This window comes from Vanacampus margaritifer, chromosome 15, assembly GCF_051991255.1.
Source record: "Vanacampus margaritifer isolate UIUO_Vmar chromosome 15, RoL_Vmar_1.0, whole genome shotgun sequence".
In the NCBI taxonomy this organism is placed as follows: Eukaryota; Metazoa; Chordata; class Actinopteri; order Syngnathiformes; family Syngnathidae; genus Vanacampus; species Vanacampus margaritifer.
In genome coordinates, this window is record NC_135446.1 from 9,454,707 (window position 1) to 9,475,992 (window position 21,286).

The 21,286-nt window shown below is 44.5% G+C and overlaps 2 protein-coding genes and 1 long non-coding RNA gene across 3 annotated transcripts; 1 reads left to right on the plus strand and 2 right to left on the minus strand.

The window, feature by feature from the left end:
• Window positions 1–906: 906 nt before the first annotated feature.
• Window positions 907–4,387, minus strand: LOC144034470 (uncharacterized). The gene is made up of 3 exons (XR_013288223.1): window positions 4,193–4,387; window positions 1,878–1,979; window positions 907–1,776 (listed from the first exon to the last, which is right to left on the minus strand). It is a non-coding gene; the product is annotated as an uncharacterized LOC144034470 (long non-coding RNA).
• casq1b (calsequestrin 1b) lies at window positions 2,381–11,688 on the plus strand. The gene is made up of 11 exons (XM_077543229.1): window positions 2,381–2,920; window positions 8,247–8,340; window positions 9,084–9,184; window positions 9,523–9,634; window positions 9,712–9,785; window positions 10,055–10,185; window positions 10,261–10,306; window positions 10,411–10,465; window positions 10,540–10,640; window positions 10,769–10,843; window positions 10,952–11,688. The coding sequence occupies exons 1-11, from the start codon at window positions 2,684–2,686 to the stop codon at window positions 11,192–11,194; spliced, it is 1,269 nt and encodes a 422-aa protein (XP_077399355.1). The 5' UTR covers window positions 2,381–2,683; the 3' UTR covers window positions 11,195–11,688.
• A 1,275-nt stretch (window positions 11,689–12,963) lies between these two features.
• btr12 (bloodthirsty-related gene family, member 12) lies at window positions 12,964–21,155 on the minus strand. Its single transcript, XM_077543898.1, has 14 exons — window positions 21,041–21,155; window positions 19,146–19,600; window positions 18,893–19,084; window positions 18,709–18,804; window positions 17,653–17,886; window positions 17,415–17,562; window positions 17,302–17,328; window positions 16,663–17,194; window positions 14,827–15,718; window positions 14,482–14,577; window positions 14,170–14,400; window positions 13,938–14,085; window positions 13,769–13,795; window positions 12,964–13,692 (listed from the first exon to the last, which is right to left on the minus strand). The coding sequence occupies exons 1-14, from the start codon at window positions 21,045–21,047 to the stop codon at window positions 13,139–13,141; spliced, it is 3,639 nt and encodes a 1,212-aa protein (XP_077400024.1). The 5' UTR covers window positions 21,048–21,155; the 3' UTR covers window positions 12,964–13,138.
• Window positions 21,156–21,286: the final 131 nt, after the last annotated feature.

The window sequence follows — 21,286 nt, forward strand, 5'->3', positions numbered from 1 at the left end:
CTGGCCGTCATGATCCCACTGCGCTTTGCATCTTTGTTGCACAGATTGACACACACACACAAACACTCACACATTCAGCATCCTACATGCACCAACTGTTTCCAGGCTGAAGCTTGATAAGTGTGGTTTGCGGTTACTAGGCAACCTCTCATCCTCCACTCATCCTCCAGCTGTCATGTTGACACATTTCGAGACCAAAAAGAGTCACGTTCACAGGCGCCCGACACAAATTCGGTCCCAGACGCGAATGAGCACATGCAATCAATTTCATATTGCGACACGGCGTGCAGGCAGGTGTGTGATTGCGGGGGAGGTTTTTGCAGAAACAAAATGTAGACAAAGTATGACGAGTGCGCCTGTAGGAGGAAGAGGAGGTGGAGGAGGTGTTTGCAAGATGGCACCAAAACAAAAACAAAAAACAAGCTTCACACTTCTTTCCAAACAACTTTTGACCAGATGATGTCACCCCTTGGCTCCACTGCTGTCAATTCCTTCAGTGGTACCTTGAGATAAGAGTGACCAAATTATGATTATTATGATTTTCTGCTTTGGCTTGTGAGTGCAAACTTGAGAAACGAGCACTGCACTTATAGTTTCATGTTGTTTTTATTTAAAAGAAACAAACTATGCTGCTTTACAAGCTCAATGCTAACATATAATAGAAAATCCCATTGATATGCTAACAGTTAGCTTCAATGCCTGTGTTTTTCTTTGTTTTCTTTTTTTTTTTTTTACAAAAATAACCAATATTACAGCAACTTACTGAGTAATAGTAGAAGAAGAAGAAGTCAATTCTTCTCTGGTTTGTGTTTGCATGACTGTAGTATGCAGTACTGCCTCTCAGTGGTCAAGGTGAGCATGCAAAAAGGAGAAGGCACACTGAAATGGATTTCAACATTAAATGATGCACAAACTGTTACGTCCTTTTCATTCTATTTAATTCTGTCATTACTCAGTTTTTTTTAAAATAAAGTACAACATGTGAATGGCATTTCAATTCATTTCAATTGGTAAAGATGATTTAAGATACATCTGTTTTGAGCTACAAGCATAATGACAGAATCAATTAAACTGGTATATCAAGGTGGTCTTTGTTATTTAAAATTGCTAAATGAATTTGTCATTGCATAATGATGTTGATGATGGTGGCGTTAGCCCACTCAAATTGACAGTTAAGCTCAGCAAAAAATATACTTTTTTAAATTACATTGAAATTTGGTGGTTTACATTAGTTTCATTGTTATATTAACATTAAGCAGCATGCAATTTAAAAAAAGGCTTTAGGTTTCTATTCAAATTTCAAAACTAACAAAATTTGTGACTATAAGTGCTTAAAAAAAAAGAGTCTGAAAAAGTTGTTCAGTCTAGCACTAAACGCTAAAGTGACAACTCCGCTTCGGGCTCATTAGCACCTTGACTCGTGTGTCAGATGTGTCAGTGTGTTCAGAGGCTCCACTTCACTCCACCGTGTTCTGCCACCGCTCCTCAACACGCATCGGCATCAGTGTGTTAAAACGTCGTTTGGATCTCTGTCGCCGTGGCAACAGTCTCAGGACCTCATCCGCCGCGTTGTTGATGGCAAGCGGAGGGAACAGTGGAGAGTCTGCGTCCGCCATAAGAGGGCGCTGTTTACCTCAGTGATGAAACATTTGAGTGGGTGGGGCTTCCTAATGGAGTACTGATTGAATTGTTGGATAAAAATTATAGCAGTGGAGGGCTGTGCTTTTGTTAATCTTCTTAATCTGGCGGACCTTATCCATCCTCTTAATATAACCACTATAATTGCAAAAAACATCAAATATGGAGTGGTTCATGATAACTATTTATCCAATAACATGATAAAAACCAAAGATTTCAATAAAACACATCATACTGACCATTGAGTATTGAAGATCGCAGCTGCTTTGTTTGCCTGTTATTTGTTGAACAGCTTTGCTCTGACCAACCAATCAGAGGACAGCTGACTTCATTGTCTGGCCCTGTAAGGAGGAATTTGAAATATGATTGGAAGATTGAAGCCATTTTCACATGTTGACGTCATCATCACAATTGGAGCCGTGACTTTTTTTTTTTGCTTGGTGTTGTGAGTGAGCCAAAATTCAAGTTATGAGCAAGTTTCAGATATGATGCTACTCAAGTGGAAAGACGTGAACTTGCAAGTTAGACTTTATTGGCAGTTGGGAATGTTTTTAGGAGAGTCGTGAATTACTGGCGTTTTTTGGTTTGGGCTCGGCCCCGATTTCCTGTAAGTTGACTCCGTGGCCTTGTGTCCATGGACAGCGTCCTGTCCACAGCGTTGTCCCGCAGAGGTTTTATTTTTAGTGGGACTCTGGCAGCTCGGCCAAACTTAATATGGGAAAGGCACGTCGGGCTTCGGGGTCTTCTTTCGTCGGACGAGACGTTACGCTTCCCCCGACAAGAGACTTCCAACAGGTGGCTTTCCCGTGCAAACTCCTCCCCCCCACTCCCTTCTAATTGTGACATTTTTGGCAGCTCTTCCAGCTTGTCTCTTGGAGGAGCGAAGCCCCCCGCCCCGTGTCGTCAGCAAATCCACGTGGAAGTGCTTCTTAAAGGCAGCCGCTTGCTGTCGGTCCTGCTCTTCTCTTGCCAGCGGGGACAGGAAGCAGACTTGGTTTTCGGGACCATTAAGTCAAGGATCAGAGCGGAGGAGAGGACAATAGCCATGAAGTGGGGCTGGGCAATATTGGGGGTCCTCCTCTCCTTGGGGGCCCTGGCGTCCTGCGAAAATGGCCTGCGAATCCCAGAGTACGACGGCAAGGACCGCGTTCACGACCTCAGCGCCAAGAACTACAAATCCATCATGAAGAAGTACGATGTGATGGTCATCTACTACCACAAAAACGTGCATGGGGACCGCAACGCCATCAAACAGCTCCAGATCGAGGAGCTGGCTCTGGAGGTGGGTTGGCCGGAGGAAGGATTCAGGATTTGAGGATTCTGAGTTGCCGTTGGGGTCTGACGGCTGTGGATGGATTTTGTGGCACTGCGTGGTTACCATCAATCAGGAGGCTGGCCTGGGGATTGACCCAGCTCTTGAGCCATAGCAAAATTTCGAAACCTATCTCCAACTTGCGTAGCGTTTGTACTGAGAAGATAAACAAAATCACTGGACTAAGCTAACCTCTTACAGGATAATCAGGACTGAATTGAAAACAGGCCCCGCATAAGCACTTGGATACAATTGAACAGCTATGCTAAATTTGCTAATGATACCAACGGAAAGAAATTCACCTTTAAGATTGGACAGAGAATTTGTGAGGGTGAGAAGCTTGCGTTTTTTTTAAGCTGGGACATGGCAAAACACACAGTTGGCTACATTCACCTTCAACAACATCAAACAATTCTCCTAAATCAGTCAACCAATGAGGAATGGGAAAACAAAATATTTTATTGGAGTACAGAAACCTGAGTACTTGTACTTGGTTACTTTCCACTATTCCTCATCCTGGGCAGATGTCGCATACTTACCTGGCAGCCATCGTTAGCTAACCCTGATGCTGAAGGCTACATGCTAATGCTAACCTAGCATCTGAATTGGATGCTGTTTTCACTTTTGTTCTCTTTTTTTTTTGTCTGCCGTTTGGCACCCTGGGAAGGAAATCAGGCTGTTGCTATGGTGACCAAAGCACATGCTGGATGACCAACAGAACATTTCATGTTGGCAAGTTTCTTTTTCGTTTCTTTCTGCTAGCAAAAATGGAGGTTAAAAATTATTTTTCAAACAGAAGCTCATTTGGCAAGATGAGGTGAGCGGTATGATGTTGCCATGTTCTCGACACCTGCTTTGTGAGGAACTCACAGCTGGGCTTCTCAAAATTGTACAATTATTTGCAATAAGTGATTATTTTTAAAAAGCACATACCAACATACCAATATAACAAACCTACAGAGGCATCTTTTCCAGAATAAAATACAAATTATGAGGATAGTGTAAATGGGCCTTTTTTCAAATTCCTAACATTTTGGTATCCACATGTTTAATCGACATTTGGATTTGAGGGTCCTTGGACAAATTTCTCTTTCTCCGGACCCCAAAAGTTTGAGAATCCCCGGCTTCCAGGACTTGCGCGTGGCTCACTGATTCATCGTGTGCGTCTCAGATGATGTAAGTGGCCCACAGCTAAATTTAAGATGCTGCTATGTGAACACATTATACACATTATGGAGTCACCTTGCAGTTGCAAAGTGCGAGGTTGTGGAGCTGCGTAACCGTGGCAACGACCCGACTCAACCTGGCCAAAAGGCCGAGGTGACATCATCCGTTTGGCAGTGAGTTTGTGGAGCAGCTTGTGTTGCATCATCTGCCCCATGTGACCTCGCCGTCAGGTCCAATGAGGAGATTTAAGGCCTCTTTAACTTCCCGATTAAACCTGGATAGGGACGAGAGTGTGTCAGCTAGTGGCCAGTCTCAGACAGTCCAGCTTTTTATGCACCATTATTGATTCACATGCATCTTTTATGATGTTGTATAATAGCCAGCCGCACGTGTGTCCGTGTGTGTGTGTGCGGGTATGTGTCAGAAGCTATTATTAATTTACTGTGTGCGTAAAGCTGTTTAACTAAGATTCTCAGCTATAGATACTGTACATCCGTTTACAAAGATATGTATGTACACAGGGCTATATATAGTAGTAGATCCATAAATATGTGCCATCTATTACATGTGTAGTCAAGTAAAAAAAATTTTTAATAATAATATGTATACGCTCCAGCACCCCCGCAACTCTTGTGAGGAATAAGCGGTTAAGAAAATAGATGGATGGATAATAATATGTTCTATGCAGCCCAAACAGTCTAAACAAGGTTTTCTGATTAATATTGCGTTTGCGGAATATGAATTCCAAACTCAACTCATGTTTATTTATTTAGCGCTTAAGCCGCAAAATCCACCCGTTTTTACCCATTCAGCGGGCGGCCATTTTGCCACTTGCTGTTGACTGAAAATGACATCACAGTCGTGCAGGACTCAGGTAACGACCAATCATGGCTCACCTGTTTTCTAAGTTTGGTGTGATGTTGACAAGCTGAGCCGTGATTGGTCCTTACCTGTGCGCTAAGGCACTGTGATGTATTTTTCAGTCGACAGCAAGTGGCAAAATGGCCGCCTGCTGAATGGATAAAAAAGTGGCTTTTGCGGCTTAATTCATATTCCACAAACATATAAAATATTAATCAGAATGTCGTGTTTAGACTAGTGGGGCGCTCTCAAAAACAAAAACAAACAAACAAAAAAAAGACCAGTGGGGCACATAAAACATATTTTTGTAAAAAAATAAAATAAAATTACCCAAAAAATTGACACAAGTCAAGACATATATTAAGGAAAAAATACAGATACTGTAAGCTTTGAAATATTTACATTAGGCTACAGATTGGTAGAGTGCCAAATATATATATATATCCATTATTAAAAACAAAGATAAGTTGTCTGTAAAATAATATAACACTAATAATAGATAACATGTTTGTTCAACCATTACCATTACATCAACAAAGGAAGCAAGACGTTTCCAACACTTGAGATTGGTCAATAATTTGTCAGAATAACACTCACACGTGTGAACCGACCAAAACAATTGATTTTTGAAAAAAAAAGAAGGAAATGCATGAAATTGTGACTTAAAAATAATAAATAAAATATAAATAACAACATAAAAATATAGCATATAAATATATATTTATATATACATTACATTTATATATACACATTACAGTGTTCCCTCACTTTTCACGGGTGTTACGTTCCACGCCAACCTATGCCAGGTGAATTTCCGCAAAGTAGAGGACATAAAAAAGAAGAAATTCCGCAATATAGCGAGGTACAACCCAAGGTAAACCCCGTAATATAGGAATTTTGGACCCAAATATAATTAAGCGATATAGTGAACAGCGTAGTAGTGAGGGACCACTGTATATATTAATTAAGGGGTTACCAGTTTGATACGCACTTCTGAAACAACAAATTTACTCAGATGGCATTTAGAATGCTTTTCTTCTACGTGAAGACATTGATCAAGTCAATGATTTGTCGCAATAATTAAATATACACAGAAAATGAACAAAATTTGTAAGGTCGACTAATCTACAAACACAGCACCAAAATTCGGGAGGCAAAATGGACACCTTTACAGATCTACAAATATGTACATTGGTTCCCAAAATATGGTTCCCAAAATATGTACACAGATGAAGAACATGTGTATTGTGGTAGTAAGCTATTAACTGTGGCACTTGAATGTGAGAGCTAAGCTAAGACTTTCACCTGTCAATCAGACACGACGGACGTGAGCGAGTCAGGTGCGTCTTGGCCTGGCCTACTTCTGTAAGGAATGCTTTTCTGCCTTCATCGTGCCTTCTTCAAGGCCTTAAATAGCGGCGGGATGTACACTCACATCTCCAAATACCACCGTTACAAATATGCTCCAGTCGAGGGGGCTGGGACACACACGGCCAATTAGACAAAAATTATCTCCTTGTAAAAGTTTTCTTTCCTTCTAACAAGGGTCTTGGTGTAAGCTAAGCGTAAACACGCAACATCACATGTTGAAACTTTAAAAAGAAGTACGTTTTTCTTGTAACTTTTTGATACATGCCGTGTTTAATCTCACGAGTTAAACGTGACGGACCAATAAGAAACAAGTTTGTGCACTCTAACCTGCAGGTAGAGAAGCACCTGTTACAGCGCCTCAAATTGAGCCCCTTGCCAAGACCTCCCTTTCTCTTGTGAGTGCTTGGGGGTTACGGCGGGGGGCGGGCGGCGGCTGTCAATTGTTGGCTCCGGTTTCGCTCCGATTTAGAAAGTGCAAGGCAGCAGTCCAAAGCTTTTACTTTTAAGGTCTTGAGGTGGACGGGAAGTGACGGCGATCTTCCCCCGGGAAGTTAGCGGAGGTGGCAAAAGAAGCGCAAATTGGAATGGTGAACCAAATGCCACTTTTATTTGGTCTTAAGCAGAGGCACTTTGAATGGTGGCATGGTTGTCCTAACCATTAAACATGACTTTGAACGTGATTGGTTCATTCATATGGAGGACCAAAACTGCCAAAATTCCAAATAAATAAAAGACTAAAGAAATAAATATATGACTATAAAAGTGAAAATAAAAAATTATGTAAAAAAAAATTCGAAAATTAAATAAAAATATATATATAAATGATATGATGATGGAAATGATATATATATATATATATATATATATATATATATATAATTTTTTTATTAGATTTTTTATTTTCACTTTTTGTCATTTAGTTATTTTTTTAGTCATTCATTCATTTATTTAGAATTTTGGCAGTTTGGTCCATATTGCCAGGAAGAAATGTTATTCAAATGAGGGGGCGGTCCTAAGCGTGTATTGGGCTGGACTCCGCGTTGCAAACTGCCTTTCAATGGTCGAGTGAGCCCAGGACCGCCCCCTCATTTGAATAACATTTCGTCCTGGCAATATGGACCAAAACTGCCAAAATTCAAAATGACTAAATAAATAAATAAATGACTAAAAGTGAAATAAAAACGAATATAGAAAATATAATTCAAAAATTAAATACAAATGTATTTATGTATATATATTTTGGTTATTTTTATTTCCATTTATATTTATTATTAAAAAAAAAGTTTTTTGTTATATCCGTTTTTATTTTCACTTTTAGTCATTTATTTATTATTTAGTCATTTATCTGTCTATCCATCCAACATCTACATCTACCACTTATCCGGGGTCGGGTTGCGGGGGCAGCAGCTCCTCCAGCGGGATTCCAAGGCGTTCCCAGGCCAGCCGAGAGACATAGTCTCTCCAGCGGGTCTTGGGTCGTCCCCGGGGCCTCCCGCCGGTGGGACATGCCTGGAACACCTCTCCAGGGAGATGTCCAGGATGCATCTGAACCAGATGCCCGAGCCACCTCAACTGGTTCCTCTCAACGGAGGAGTAGCGGCTTGACACCGAGTCCCTCCCGGATGACCGAGCTTCTCACCCTTAGTCATTTATTTATTTTGAATTTTGGCAGTTTTGGCCCTCCATACATTCAGGATATGAAGACTTTGTATAGCAGCTGTATATTGTATGCCCTGAAATGTAGAGTCAAAGAGTAAAATCCACAAACCTGAAAAATCAACTTAAATCCAGTAACTAAGTAATTGTACTTTGGTGACGACTTTACAGTCCAACGGCTCATGACGCACCTTCACCCCACCCCTCCCTCCATCCATCATTCCTAATCTTTTCTCCACAGCTCGCAGCCCAAGTTCTGGCTGATCTTGATGATGAAGACATTGGATTTGGCCTTGTGGATGAGAAGAAAGACAGCTCTGTGGCCAAAAAGCTCGGTAGGCTTCTTTCTCTCTTTACACACGTCAACTGAACTGTCAAATGAAAACTACTTGTCAGTAAGGTGGGGGCTTTAGGACCCAGATGCGGGAAGGCAGAGCAAGGAGGCAGAGGTGCAGTCCAAAAAGAGGTTTTAATTTCTAATCAAAAAGAACAAAATAAACTGAACTAACAAAACATGAAGCTAAACATGACAAAACAACTTAGGCAAAACTAACAACATGACATGGCTCCTGATAAGGCACAAAGGTCAGCGTGGCGTGGCGAAAGACTTACGACAGTGGCAACAGCAAAAATGAACCGACACAGACAGGGGGGAGACAACCGACTAAATACACCAACACTAATGACATAACAAGACACACCTGGCTGAGGGCACTGATTGGATGACACATGAGGGTAATGGGGACACAGGTGGAAACAATCAGGAGTCAGGGTTGACACACACACCACACGAGGAAGGGCAAGTGACCAGAAACGAGAGGAGTCAGACTTTTCACAATAAAACAGGAAATGACAAGACAAGGGGAAAACACAAGGAAAACAGAAGCTAAAAATGACAGGGAGTAAACAAGACTGAAAATAGACATGACACTACTAAAGGTGCGAGTAATTCGTAAGTAAGTCTCAACAGTCATGTTGAAGTTTGAACTTTGAACTGAGCGGGATATTAATGTTGTCGATTTGGCTAACGAATTCCCAATCCAATTGCTTGAACCACCTCAACTCATCCTCCTGCCAGGCCTGGATGAGGTGGAGAGCGTCTACATCTTCGCAAACAACGAGATCATCGAGTATGACGGCGAGCTGGCCGCCGACACCCTGGTGGAGTTCCTCTATGACGTAAGCTACGTTGCAGAATACTTCAGGGACATTTCAGAATGTTTGGTAACCATCGGCGCCAGGTACTTCCGGGTTTCAGAAAAGTGAGAGACTACCAAGCACCTGAGCAAAAACCATGACAAAAACTTTTGCGTGCCCATAAAGGGTTTGTTTAATCCAGTTCCTTAAATAAGAATTGTCATAAATCGTTTTACAAACAAGATAGATGACATGGAAGGGTTTGTAGTGGCACCCTCATAGATGACTCGGGCTTTCGCCACCCGAAAACACGAGTGACATCACGGCGGAATGTGCTTTTATCTGTACTATAACGGTTCTCCCAACGTCGGGCGCTTCAGGTGATGGAAGAGCCCGTGGAGATCATCGACAATGAGCGGGAGCTGAAGGGCTTCCACAACATGGACGAGGTCATCAAGCTGGTGGGCTACTTCAAGAGCAAGAAATCTGCTCGTAGGTGGACGACGCAAGAACGCAAAGGAAGGCTCGAGCCGCCGGCACCGTCCTTTCAGCCCTGACGTCTTTTGCAGATTTCATCGAGTTTGACGACGCAGCTGAGGAGTTTCACCCCTTCATCAAATTCTTTGCCATCTTCGACCCCAAGGTTTGCAGCTCAAAGGCTTCTCGTTCATAGCAATGAGTTTGGCAATGTGTATCAATCATTCTTTCCATTACCAAATGAAAATTAAAAAAAATTTAAAAAATTGGGGCGCTGAAAGGTGACCCGTCAGGCTTCCCCTTCTTGTACCGGTTTTGACTGGGGAATTGGCCTTTTAGAGATCACTATAAAGTAATCTGAATCTGAAAATGGTACGAACGTATGATGCACAGATTGTTTATGTGCCTCAGAGGTTCTTCTCTGTCTCGCCTTAGATCGCCAAGAAACTGAAGCTAAAGATGAACGAGGTGGATTTCCACGAGCCCTTCATGGAGGAATCCGTCACCATTCCCGGAAAGCCGTACACCGAGGCCGAGCTGGTTGAGTACATCGAGCAGCACGACAGGTCAAAGTTCAAACCTTAAACCCAATCACCGCCAATGGACAAATGAGTCACTGTGTCTTGTTCCCTACATTTCAGACCCACTTTGAGGAAGCTGCAACCTCACAGCATGTACGAGATCTGGGTAAGAACAGCTTTAAATACACACTTCCTGTCCACCAAACGAGAATGAAAAGCCCTTTGAGCATTTGTTCCATATCGGCCTGAAAACGTTCTGTCTAACACCAGGAGGACGACATCGACGGTGAGCACATTGTGGCCTTCGCCGAGGAAGACGATCCAGGTAAGAGTCCGATGTATCCCCTCAATCGGACCCACCGATCCCACCTGACTCATTTTTTATTTTGGAATCATTAGATGGTTTTGAGTTCCTGGAGATCCTGAAGGAGGTGGCGCGTGAGAACACAGATAATCCCAATTTGAGCATCATCTGGATCGACCCTGACAACTTCCCCCTGGTGGGCTGGCACACAAACACTGGACCCGTTGCGTTTAATGCAGCGTTCCGCTGAAAGAAAGAAAAAATCCTTGAGAACACCTGGTCTAATGGCTGTGATTGTGCTGTCACGTGTGTGCTTTTTCTCAGCTGGTTCCGTACTGGGAGAAGACCTTCCGCATCGAGCTGTCCTCCCCCCAAATCGGCGTGGTTGACGTGGAGGACGTAAGCAGTCTTTATTGTTTCTGTGCACGGATTTTGACGGATGACGCTCACTTCTTGATGCTGCTGCTCTTCTTCTTCTTCTTTTTCTTCCTGCTCTTCTTTTGGCAGGCTGACAGCGTGTGGATGGAAATGGACGACCACGATGAAATGCCCTCGGCGGACGAGCTGGAGCGCTGGATTGAGGACGTCCTCTCGGGAAAGATCGACCCCGACGATGATGACGAGGATGAAGATGATGATGACGATGATGACGACGACGACGATGACGATGACGATGATGACGACGACGACGACGACGACGACGACGACGACGATGACGATGACGACGACGATGACGACGACGATGAATAGAAACATCCCAACTGTCTTACAGTCCAGTTGTTACATTAAAAATAGTTTCTGGCAAAAATCACAATGACAACGATGGATAAAAACATGCCAACCATCTTTCAGTCCAGTTGTAACAGTGAGGAGGGTTTATTTTGTCACTTCCTGTGCGGCCGAATATGAGGAGCCAGTGGGAGGCGCTCACATCCGTCACTAAATGAAACCATGGGTTTGCTTAGCACGCGGACTGCGCTTGCGTTTTATACCTTGTGTAACATGACCAGAGCTCAGAAATAGTCACTTCATGTAAAGTGTATCAAACTAGTAAAGAAAATTCAAAACAAACCAACTCGATTCCTGGAGTGTCTTAAAACCCGTGGGCAGTATTTTATTTTGAAATGGCTTAGTCAGAACCAACAAAAAGCCAAAAAATGGTCACAATAACGCCTAGGGGTTAAAATGATCCTGGAATTTTTTCATGAAGTAGCTGTTTCTGCTCTCTACTTTAAAATAAAAAATAAAAAACATACACTAAAAAAAACAGGCTTGCTTGTCGTTCTTTCTACAATGATTTGGTACTTTGTAAAGATAGAAAACCCATTTCTTTTTTTCATTATGGTAATACCGTTGCACCTTTTGTGACTTAGCTCACAACTCAATCTACTCCTATATCAAAATGCAGCTCTGATACTTGTCTTTTTTTCCTTGCAGCACAGTAGAAAGCTTCCAAAGAAAGCAAATATTTGTTATTGTTTTTTAGCAGGGTTTACCTTACTCTCATTTCTGTATATCACACAAATCTGACATATGAACAGGGGTGTGTAGACATTTGATGTCCCTTTTAAGCATTGTATATGCAGTCAATAGCCCTTTCATCCATCCCGAATGAATATTGACTGCATGTAAACGTAGTCAATTCCCTCACAAGGGTCGCGAGGCTGGCATCTATTCCATCCGGCTTCGGGCAGTCAGCAGGGTACACCTTGAACTGGCTGCCAGCCTTTTTTTTTTTTTTTTCTTTAGAGCTCAGTATTGTTCATTCGATTTGACATCATCATTGCTCTCCTTTTTTTAAAAAAAAACAAATAAATTAAAAAAAAATTTAGTAAATGTTTTTTTAATTTTTTTTTTAATATATATACATATATATACATATACACACATATATATATATATATATTTTTTTTTTGTATGTGGGTGAGCATGTGTATGTGCGTGTGTGTGTGCGTGCGTGCGTGCGAGCGTGTGTGTATTCATCAGTTCACCTAAAGCCCATTAAAAAAAAATCCCATACTAATAATATAATATAATAATAAATTGCCAAATGCAGAAACATCAATGTAAGTTATCACGATGTAGTGGCTCTCGCTGAACTGGCTGCCAGCCAATCACAGGGCAAACAACCATCCAACCCCTCAAACACACCTAGGGACAATTTCGAGTGTTCAATTAACCTGCCATGCATGTCTTTGGAATGTTGGAGGAGACCGCAGTACCCGGAGAAAACCCACGCAGGCACGGGGAGAACATGCAAACTCCACCCAGGAAGGCCGAAGCCTGGACTCGATCACACGTCCTCAGCACTGGGGAGGCGGACACGCTAACCAAGTCACCCACCATGCCGCCCAGAAATAAAGTCCAATGTGTAAAATAAAATACAAACAACAAAGATTGGAGCTTTTTCAAATGATATATTGGATTTTTGTGTCCATCAGGAAAGACAAAGCACACCAATAAAACAAAATTGCTCTTAAAATTGCATTCTTTCTGTATGCAAGCACTATACAATTTAATAGGATATGGAAACAGTTCTATTCTGTGGTGCCAAATTATCAATGAATATAATGTAAATGACAATAAAATGTTTTATTTTCTTGCGTACTTCAGTACATTTCCGCATCTCTACTTCATGTAGTTGATATATATTTTGACTTAAGAACCGAGTGCGGGTGCTTTTGTCACCTCATTCTAGCTTTGCTGAATCAGGGCTTTCTCCGCAACAGGACAGATGACGACGGTGTCGGACGCTTTGTCACAGCAGTACAAGTAGAAAAATGGCAGAATCTTTTCAGTTAGCCTGTCAGTGAAAGTGTAAAGATGCGTGCGAGCCCTGACGTCGTAGAAGGATATTTGACTCTCTTCGTAGTCCACGTACACGCCCACCCTGTTTGGTTTGGGGTTGAGCTCCAGCGAAAGTGGCGGCACGGTGGACACGCGGTACCCTTGACCCTTCTTCATGGCGAGGGCCCAGTACCCGTGGGCACTGCTCACAGAGATGCGTCCCTTCCTCTTGACGGACGACTTGGCCACGCCCAGGTACCAGTCGTCTTTCTCGCCTACCTGGACTTCCCAGTAGTGTCTGCCGGAGGTGAAGCCCTCTCGGCCCAGGACGATAACCACCGTGTCAAAGCGGTCGGGATGGTCCGGGAGGTCCTGCCACGCTCCGAGGTGACGCACTTGCCGCCTGTCCTGGGACAGCTGCAGCCACGGGTTGGCGGTGTCCGGGTCCAAAGTCACGTCCTCTATGAAGGGAAGGAAGGTTAGTTAATCAGGCGGTGAAAGGGGGCGCAGGTGGGGGAATGGGACATTGTAGCATACCTGTGTACTTTAGAACCTTCTGGATCTCTGCAGGGAAAGGAGAGCAGGATAAGGTGTGTAGTCCACTATATACAAATTCCTATGATGCTGAATGGTTCCGAATGCAATTGCTGCATTTAGAATCATTCATCATTGAATTTTTTTTTTTCTTGGTCCCAAATTGTGGTACCTCGGTCTGCCAGCTTGTCCACCATTTGCTTGAAAGTGGTTTCCAGTTTGGACACAGCTGTCCTGATCAAGCCGACGCTGACATCAGTAGGGACGTTTGTGTCGGTCCAGTCATGGATGGGTGGGGTGGCGCTCATAGCTGGAAAGTTCTACGGAACCAAAAACGCAGAGAGAACCATCTTCAGGAAACTGAAAAATCATGGAACACCGGCAATTTTTACGTCATTCCCCACCTTCAAGAAGTGAATGTTGTCCGTCCTGTCCATGTTCTCCAGGTCAACGCCACGCCTTCTCAGCTCCTCGATCTCCCGCTCCAGTTTGGCGACCAGATCCTGGGCTCGGCTCTCCGTGCGCCTCAGTTTCTCCTCGATGGCCGCGACCACGTCAGCCTGCGTCTTCTGGATGGAGCGCACCAGGTCAGAAAAGACCTGTATGCTCTCCTCCGTCTCATTCTTGGCACTTGCCTGCCGTCACAAGCCCAAGAAGTACAAAATCAGAAGTAGCTTGAAACTGAAAGTGTTGTGAACGTGTGCTCAAGTTCTTACTTTGTTGAGCTCGACTGAGCGTTTAATGTCCTCCACCTTTCTTACTCTGTCATGGATCAACTGCTGGACATCCACTTGGACCTTTTTCAGCTGGGCCTATAACAACATCAACAGCCGGAGTAATCATGGGGCTACACCAAAAGGAGGCTCAACACACGATGGGCGTGAACAAACTGTCAAGGAAACACGCAATTTAGGACTCGATATTTGGGATCTTTGTAAAGTCTAAACCTGAACCCTGAGTTGACTTATTTTGAGTAGAATCAGTTTGATCGGTCTTACCTGTCTTTCTGGAACAGATAACTCGGCGTATCCCTCATCTCAGTTTTTCTCGTCTTCACTCACCCTTTTCTCGGTCCATTCGCGCTCAACGGGAACGGTGTAGTGCGCCCGGTGGTCTGTCTCCGTGCACAGGACACACACGCATGTCTGGTCCTTCTTGCAGAAAAGCTCCAGGAGGCGCTGGTGCTTGGGGCACATGCGGTCCTCCATGTTGGCCACAGGCTCGATTAGCTTGTGTTTGGTGAACCTGGTGGCGTGAGACTTCAGGTGCTCCTCGCAGTAGGAGGTCAGACACACCAGGCAGGATTTCACGGCTTTGGGACGACCTTCATCGAGGCAAACGTCACAGAGCACCTCCTGCCAGGCGGAAGTTGCTGGAGGCGGAGATGCCGGAGGTGGTGACGGGGGCGGCGACTCTGGAGGTTTATTCAAGTTTGGTGTCGCATCAGTTTCACTTCCACTGACGTCCTTTTCCTTGGGCTTCGTCTCCTCGTCACGATCATCCTCCAAAAGCCTCTCCTCGTCCTCTTCCCTGCGCCTTTCCACGGTCCACCGATTCCCTTTTGCTGCCTTCCCCGCCGCGCTCTTCAGCCGAATCTCCTTGAACTGCTCGGCAATCTCCCTCAAGACCGTGTTGACGCTTATGTCGGGCCTCTTGTAGAAGGACTTCTTGCACATGGGACACTGGTAAAGCGGGCTGCTCTTCCAGTATCCCAGGATGCAAGCCTGGCAGAAGTTATGTCCGCACGGGATGGACACCGGATTGGTGAAGACATCCAAGCAGATGGAGCAGTGGACCTGCTCTTCCGAGAGGTTCCCGGGGGATGACATCCCTGCACGGCGGAGAGGCAGCGTCATTTTAACCGAGTAGCCTTTTTCCCCACCTGCTGTGACAGCGACGTTGTGAGGGTTAGATGCGGAAGGGGCGGTTAAGTCAGAAGTCTCAAGTCTTGACCTTCAAGTTTTGAGTGAGTCCCAAATTACTGCGGCAGAACTCAAGCAAGTCAAATCAAAAGTCAGCGCTACATTTTATACATTCAATAGAAAGAGAATTGTGGTCATATTGGACCATGACAAGACCATTTCAATTAACTAGACATGGAGAAATTTGTGACAATTTTTTTATTTTTTGGTATCATCTTTATTTTTAGGTAACTGTTATTAGATTTAAATTTATTTGAAATGCAAAGATAATTGGTTGTGTTTTTAATACCCTAATTCCAGATAAGGAAGTTAATGGAGACCCAAACACTAAATCCAGGATTACGGGTAAGCACAAATACCTTTCATAAAATAAATCCCAAGTCCTACTATTCTCGACATAAAGTTTGACCCTAGCCTTCCTTGTTAACATTTAAGTAGCTGGCAGCTGGAGCTAAACCAAAAGACCCGAGACTCGCTGATTACAGACTCGTGTAGTAATCGTAATTGTCATGGCGCTTTTGACTGATGCGAATAAACGGCAAAAATGAAACCAAAGGGAACAAGAAGAAGAAGACACACTTGTCATAAAGACCTGAAGACTCACCAGTTGCTTCGAAGCCCGGCTGTGCACTGACACATGAAACCAGCTGTAACCAACCAACACACACACACACACACCTACGACCCAAAATACATCCCCCTCCCCTTAACCCAGATACACAAGCATGGAAAGGCCCTCGGAAGGCCAAAACAAACAATGCTAGGTGTTATCTCTCAGGTCTACAAGTATGAAAGCATCTTTATTCAACAAAAGCAAGTCAACATATTCGGACCACCGTAGTTTGAGATTAATGATCACATAGTCAAGAAACTTTGACCTCCAATTCCAAACTTCCCATTTAAATTCCCATGAAAAATCATCGGAAACATCCTGGAACTTTTCCACCCCTTTGCAACCCTGATCAAAGTCAGGTATGTTTGACGGGTGTGATGGCAAGAGGGGACGTGTTCTTGCCCTCCTGGCTGAGGCAGGGGCTGAAGATGGGGTACAGATTTTCATTAAAGGTGTGAACGAAGGTGAAGAGGTGCAGGCGGGCCTTGGCGTCATAGAAGGATACCTGACCCCCTTCGTAATCAAGGAAAATCCCCACTTTAGTGGGCTGGGACTGCAGCGTGAGAGGAAGGCGGGAGGAGGCCAGCGCTTTCACCTGGCCGTTCTTCAGCCACAGGCACCAGTAGCCGCCGGTGGGACTCAGCATGATCTCACCCTTGCGTCGGGCTGAGGCGTTGGCCACGCCCAGAGTCCAGGCTATCTTGCGGGTCACGTCTACCTCCCAATAGTGGCGTCCTGAGCTCAGAGCCTCCCGGCCCAGGACGAAGAGGGCCGGGCTGAAGCGTTTGGGGCCTTCGGAGTGAGCCGTCTTGCGTTCCTCATACCTCACCTGGCGGCCGTCGTCGGACAGCACCAGGTTCTTCTGGGCGGTAGCCGGGTCCAGGATAACCTCACCTGAGCAAGCAGAAAACAATTTTTGGACTACATGGCAATTCAAAAGGCACATGAATATGAGTGAGTAGCGCCATCTGGTGGACATCTTCAATTGCAAAGTGACTCACTGGAGTAGTTCTGCACCTTGCGGAGTTCTAAGGCAAAAGAAAAAGGCTGCGTTACAGACAAGGCAAAAGTTTCAGTTTCAAGTTTGAAAAGCAACAACACCGACATCTCCTACCTTTGCCGTACAACCTCTTCAGCTCCTCCTGAAACTTGTCGACGAGGCTGCTGACTGAAGAGCGGATGGTCCCCAAGTAGAGGTCCGTGTTGATACTCACCGCTGACCAGTCGGTGAGCTCAGGAAGTGGGGGCAAGGCGGCCAAGTGCTGCCCGGAGCAAATGGAAATGATGACCACATCCATGAACTGGATGACTGCCGCCATCTATAGTTGAGTTTAGTCCAACAGAAAACCTACCTGCAAGAAGACCACTTTGTCCTTGGTCTGGGCCTGAGTGTCCAACTCATGACTTCGCCTCCTCAGTTGACTCAGTTCGTTTTCCAGACCTCGCGCCAGCTCCTGCGCGTGGCGCTCCGCCTCACGCTGCCTTGTGGCGATGAGCTCCACCAGGTCAGCCTGGCTTTGCTCAACCAGACGCTGCAGTTCGGCAAACACCTGCCAGCTCTCTTCCAGCTCCTTCTGGGCACTGGTCTACAACACACAAGGGAAGGTGTTTACATTGTGGTTATATCTGCTAATAGCCACTTCCTGTTTACAACAGGGAACTGTTGCCCAATCTAAAGTTTCAAGGTCAACATAAGTGAAGTGAGGCTACATTTGCACTTGCTAGTAGTTTTAAAACTGAAAACTCCCACTTGAAGTTCACCAGTAAAGGTTACAGTACATTTTAGAAAAATGTATGAGAAAGTGACTCGACAGGAAGTTACACACAAACAATTCCACACAAATGGAGGCACTAAATGGCAATTAAAAGCTCAGCCCTAACACAAAAGACACTCCTCAGGTCTGTGCAAACAAAAGCACGTGAGGCTTTTCTACAGACTGGTTGCACTGGTTGGATGAGCACATTTGAATCTCGCTAGGATTTGCAGCATGAGAGGGCCAGGAAAGGCGATGTGATGGACTTTGGCGCCACCTACAGCACTGGAGTGGAATGACGACAACATTTCTTCATTGAAAGCCCCACCAGCATACCACCCAAACTCTACTACATGACTGCACCCTAGGATTAGCAGAATTTATTCAGACGCAACGATTACCACGCTCCCATGTTGGGGCTTGGACAGACAAACATTAAACTGTCTATTGGTTTGGGGTCAGTGACCCCAAAAGGGGGGATATATGTAGAAGAACAAACCAATGTGAACCAATAGAAAGACAAAACATTTTGATAAAGACCAAGAATGACTGAGACAGACATTTCAATACAAATAATCTATAATTCATAAATTGATAAATGTATTTACGATGAAGATATTCTTGGCCCAGTTCAAAAGTGACCTGTGGTCTCACCTTGATGACCTTAATGGATTGCTTGAGTTCCTCCAGCTTTTTAGCGCGCTCCTTAATCAAGTGCTTCATCTCAGACCGCTTCATTCCCAGGGTGCTCTGTGGGAGAAAAACAGCGCGATCATGTGAGTGTCACACATCGGCAGATGATGCCAGAGTCCACGTGCGGTATGCCAGCGCCACCAACCATCTTCTTCTTCCACTCGTGGTCTGCGGAGACCACCTCGTGCGATTTGTGTACAGAGTCCGCGCAGGCGGTGCAGATGCAGGCGTGGTCGGTACGGCAGTAAACCTCTAGAAGACGCTCATGCTTCTTACAGATTTTGTAATCCAGGTGGAACGTGGGCTCGATTAGGCGATGGGACGTCAAAGACTTAACCTGGATTTTCAAGTCCCATGTTACGAGAGAGGAAGTCAAGCCATTGCTACTGCCAGTGTACCTTTTTATGATGTCTCAGATGAGTTTCGCAGAAGGACCCGGGACAGTTGACACACGACTTGTGTGCCTTCATCTTCCTCCCGATGCAAGCGTCGCAGGGAACGTCTCCGGCGCGCGCAAACTCGCCCGTGTCATAACCCAGGGATCCCGGTTCCGAACTCAGATTGAGCGAGGACCCTCGCGTGGATAACCCGGGCGCCTCGGCCCCCGCCAGCCCCTGAAACTGAGTGGAGATCTCCGCCAAGACCCTGTTGACGCTCATCTCGGGCTTCCTGGTGTAGCTCTTCTTGCACATGGGGCACAGGAACTTCTTGCTGTGGTTCCAGTAGCCCTGCAAGCAGGCTTTGCAGAAGCTGTGGCCACATGGTGTGGACACGGGTTCCACGAACACTTCCAGGCAGATGGAGCAGCTGAACTGGTCCTCGTTGAGGACGCGGCCTCCCGGAGAACTCATGCCTGGAATCAAGGAAATGGCGGTGAGGAACACAGTGTCCAGCTAGACCAGTGTTGTCCAAACTAAGTCCTCGAGGGCCGAAGTCCTGCAGGTTTTGGATGATTCTCTTCTCCAACACACCCGGAGAAGAGAAACATCCAAAACCTGCAGGACTCCGGCCCTTGAGGACCGAGTTAGGACATCACTGAGCTAGACTGTGACAAAAGTATTCACATGCTCTCCTTAAAAGGGAAATGCAGTCAAAAGTTTTATTTACATTAAGTTCTATGAGTCCCTACTAGTATAAACCCGGCATTCGGATTAATATTGTGCTCATGGAATATGGCGGACATTTTGTCACTTGTCGACTGAAAATGAAACCAGTTGCTCAGGGCTCGGGTAAGGACCAATTAAAGCTCATGTGTTTTCTGATCTTGGTGTGACGTACGCAAGCTGAGACGTGATTGGTCATTACCTGAGCCCTAAGCACACGAGATGCCATTTTCATTTGACAGCAAGTGACAAAATGGCAGCCCCCTGAGATGGATGCAAATAATAATTTGTATTTCACTAACGCAATAGTAATCAAAATACTGTGTTAAGACTAGTAGCGTCGCAAATAACATATTGTAATTTTAAAGAAATATACTTACTGGTCTTCCCCTTTAAGGAAAAAAGAACTCAGGGAGAAGTAAAAAGAAGTTCTGATTCAACTCAAGTAAAAAAAAAAAAAAGGGGGGGGGGTGGATTTGCACCTGGCAAGTCACAAAAATTGTGGCAGCAACACGCACAATAAGAAAATAAGCATTTGCCACACTAAAAAATCTATCGCTGATTATGTTACTGTAACTTGAGCACATAATACATTTTCACACATCAATACATGTTTCAAATGAATAACTCTTTGAGGTGACTTGTGTAAAATTTGAATATGTGAATTTGTTGCCATTTTGTTGCTTTATTTGATTACACATAAATTGGTATATGCAAAGAACTTAGCGCATCATGGTGAATTTTCATCAGAATTTTATGTTTAACGACTTATTTTTGTTTTTACAGTGCATCACTCTCCAATCAAGCAGGAAGTAGTAACCTATGTGAGGAATGTTGACCGACAGGAGCTTCCACTGGGCGCAACCTCCAATGCTCGTGTATGTCAATAACAACAATTTGAAATCTTCATCAAGAAATAATCAGGTGCTTAACTTAATTAAGGGGTAAAAGAGCATTCACATCGAACAATAATATCATTTTAGCATTGAAATATCATTTGGGTTAAACAGCTTCTCCATACTGGGGTATTAAACATTTAAGGCGTCTCTGCTCTAACACATTTGTCAAGCAACCTATTGAGGATAAGAAACACAACAAGGGGAAGTGAACAACAGCAGCAAGAATAGTCAGCAGTATTGGACTAGAACGAAGAGTGAAAGAATTCCCTCGTCCCGTCAATTCAAACTCACTCTGCATGCTGTCCGGACGGCGCTCCCTTCGCAATAAAGCCGACAGGCCGCGCACTCTCAATAGATACTCACAGAAGCTCCGTGGCCAGCCCGGGGCCCTCCCACGCACTCCGAGGGCGGCGTCCTGAAACCAGACACCTGAACCCAACATCATTTGTTTGCTTTTGGCTATGAACTCACTCACAAATAGAAATTGAAAGGAAGAAATGAAAACTAGTTAATAAACAGATTTTTTTACATTCACAG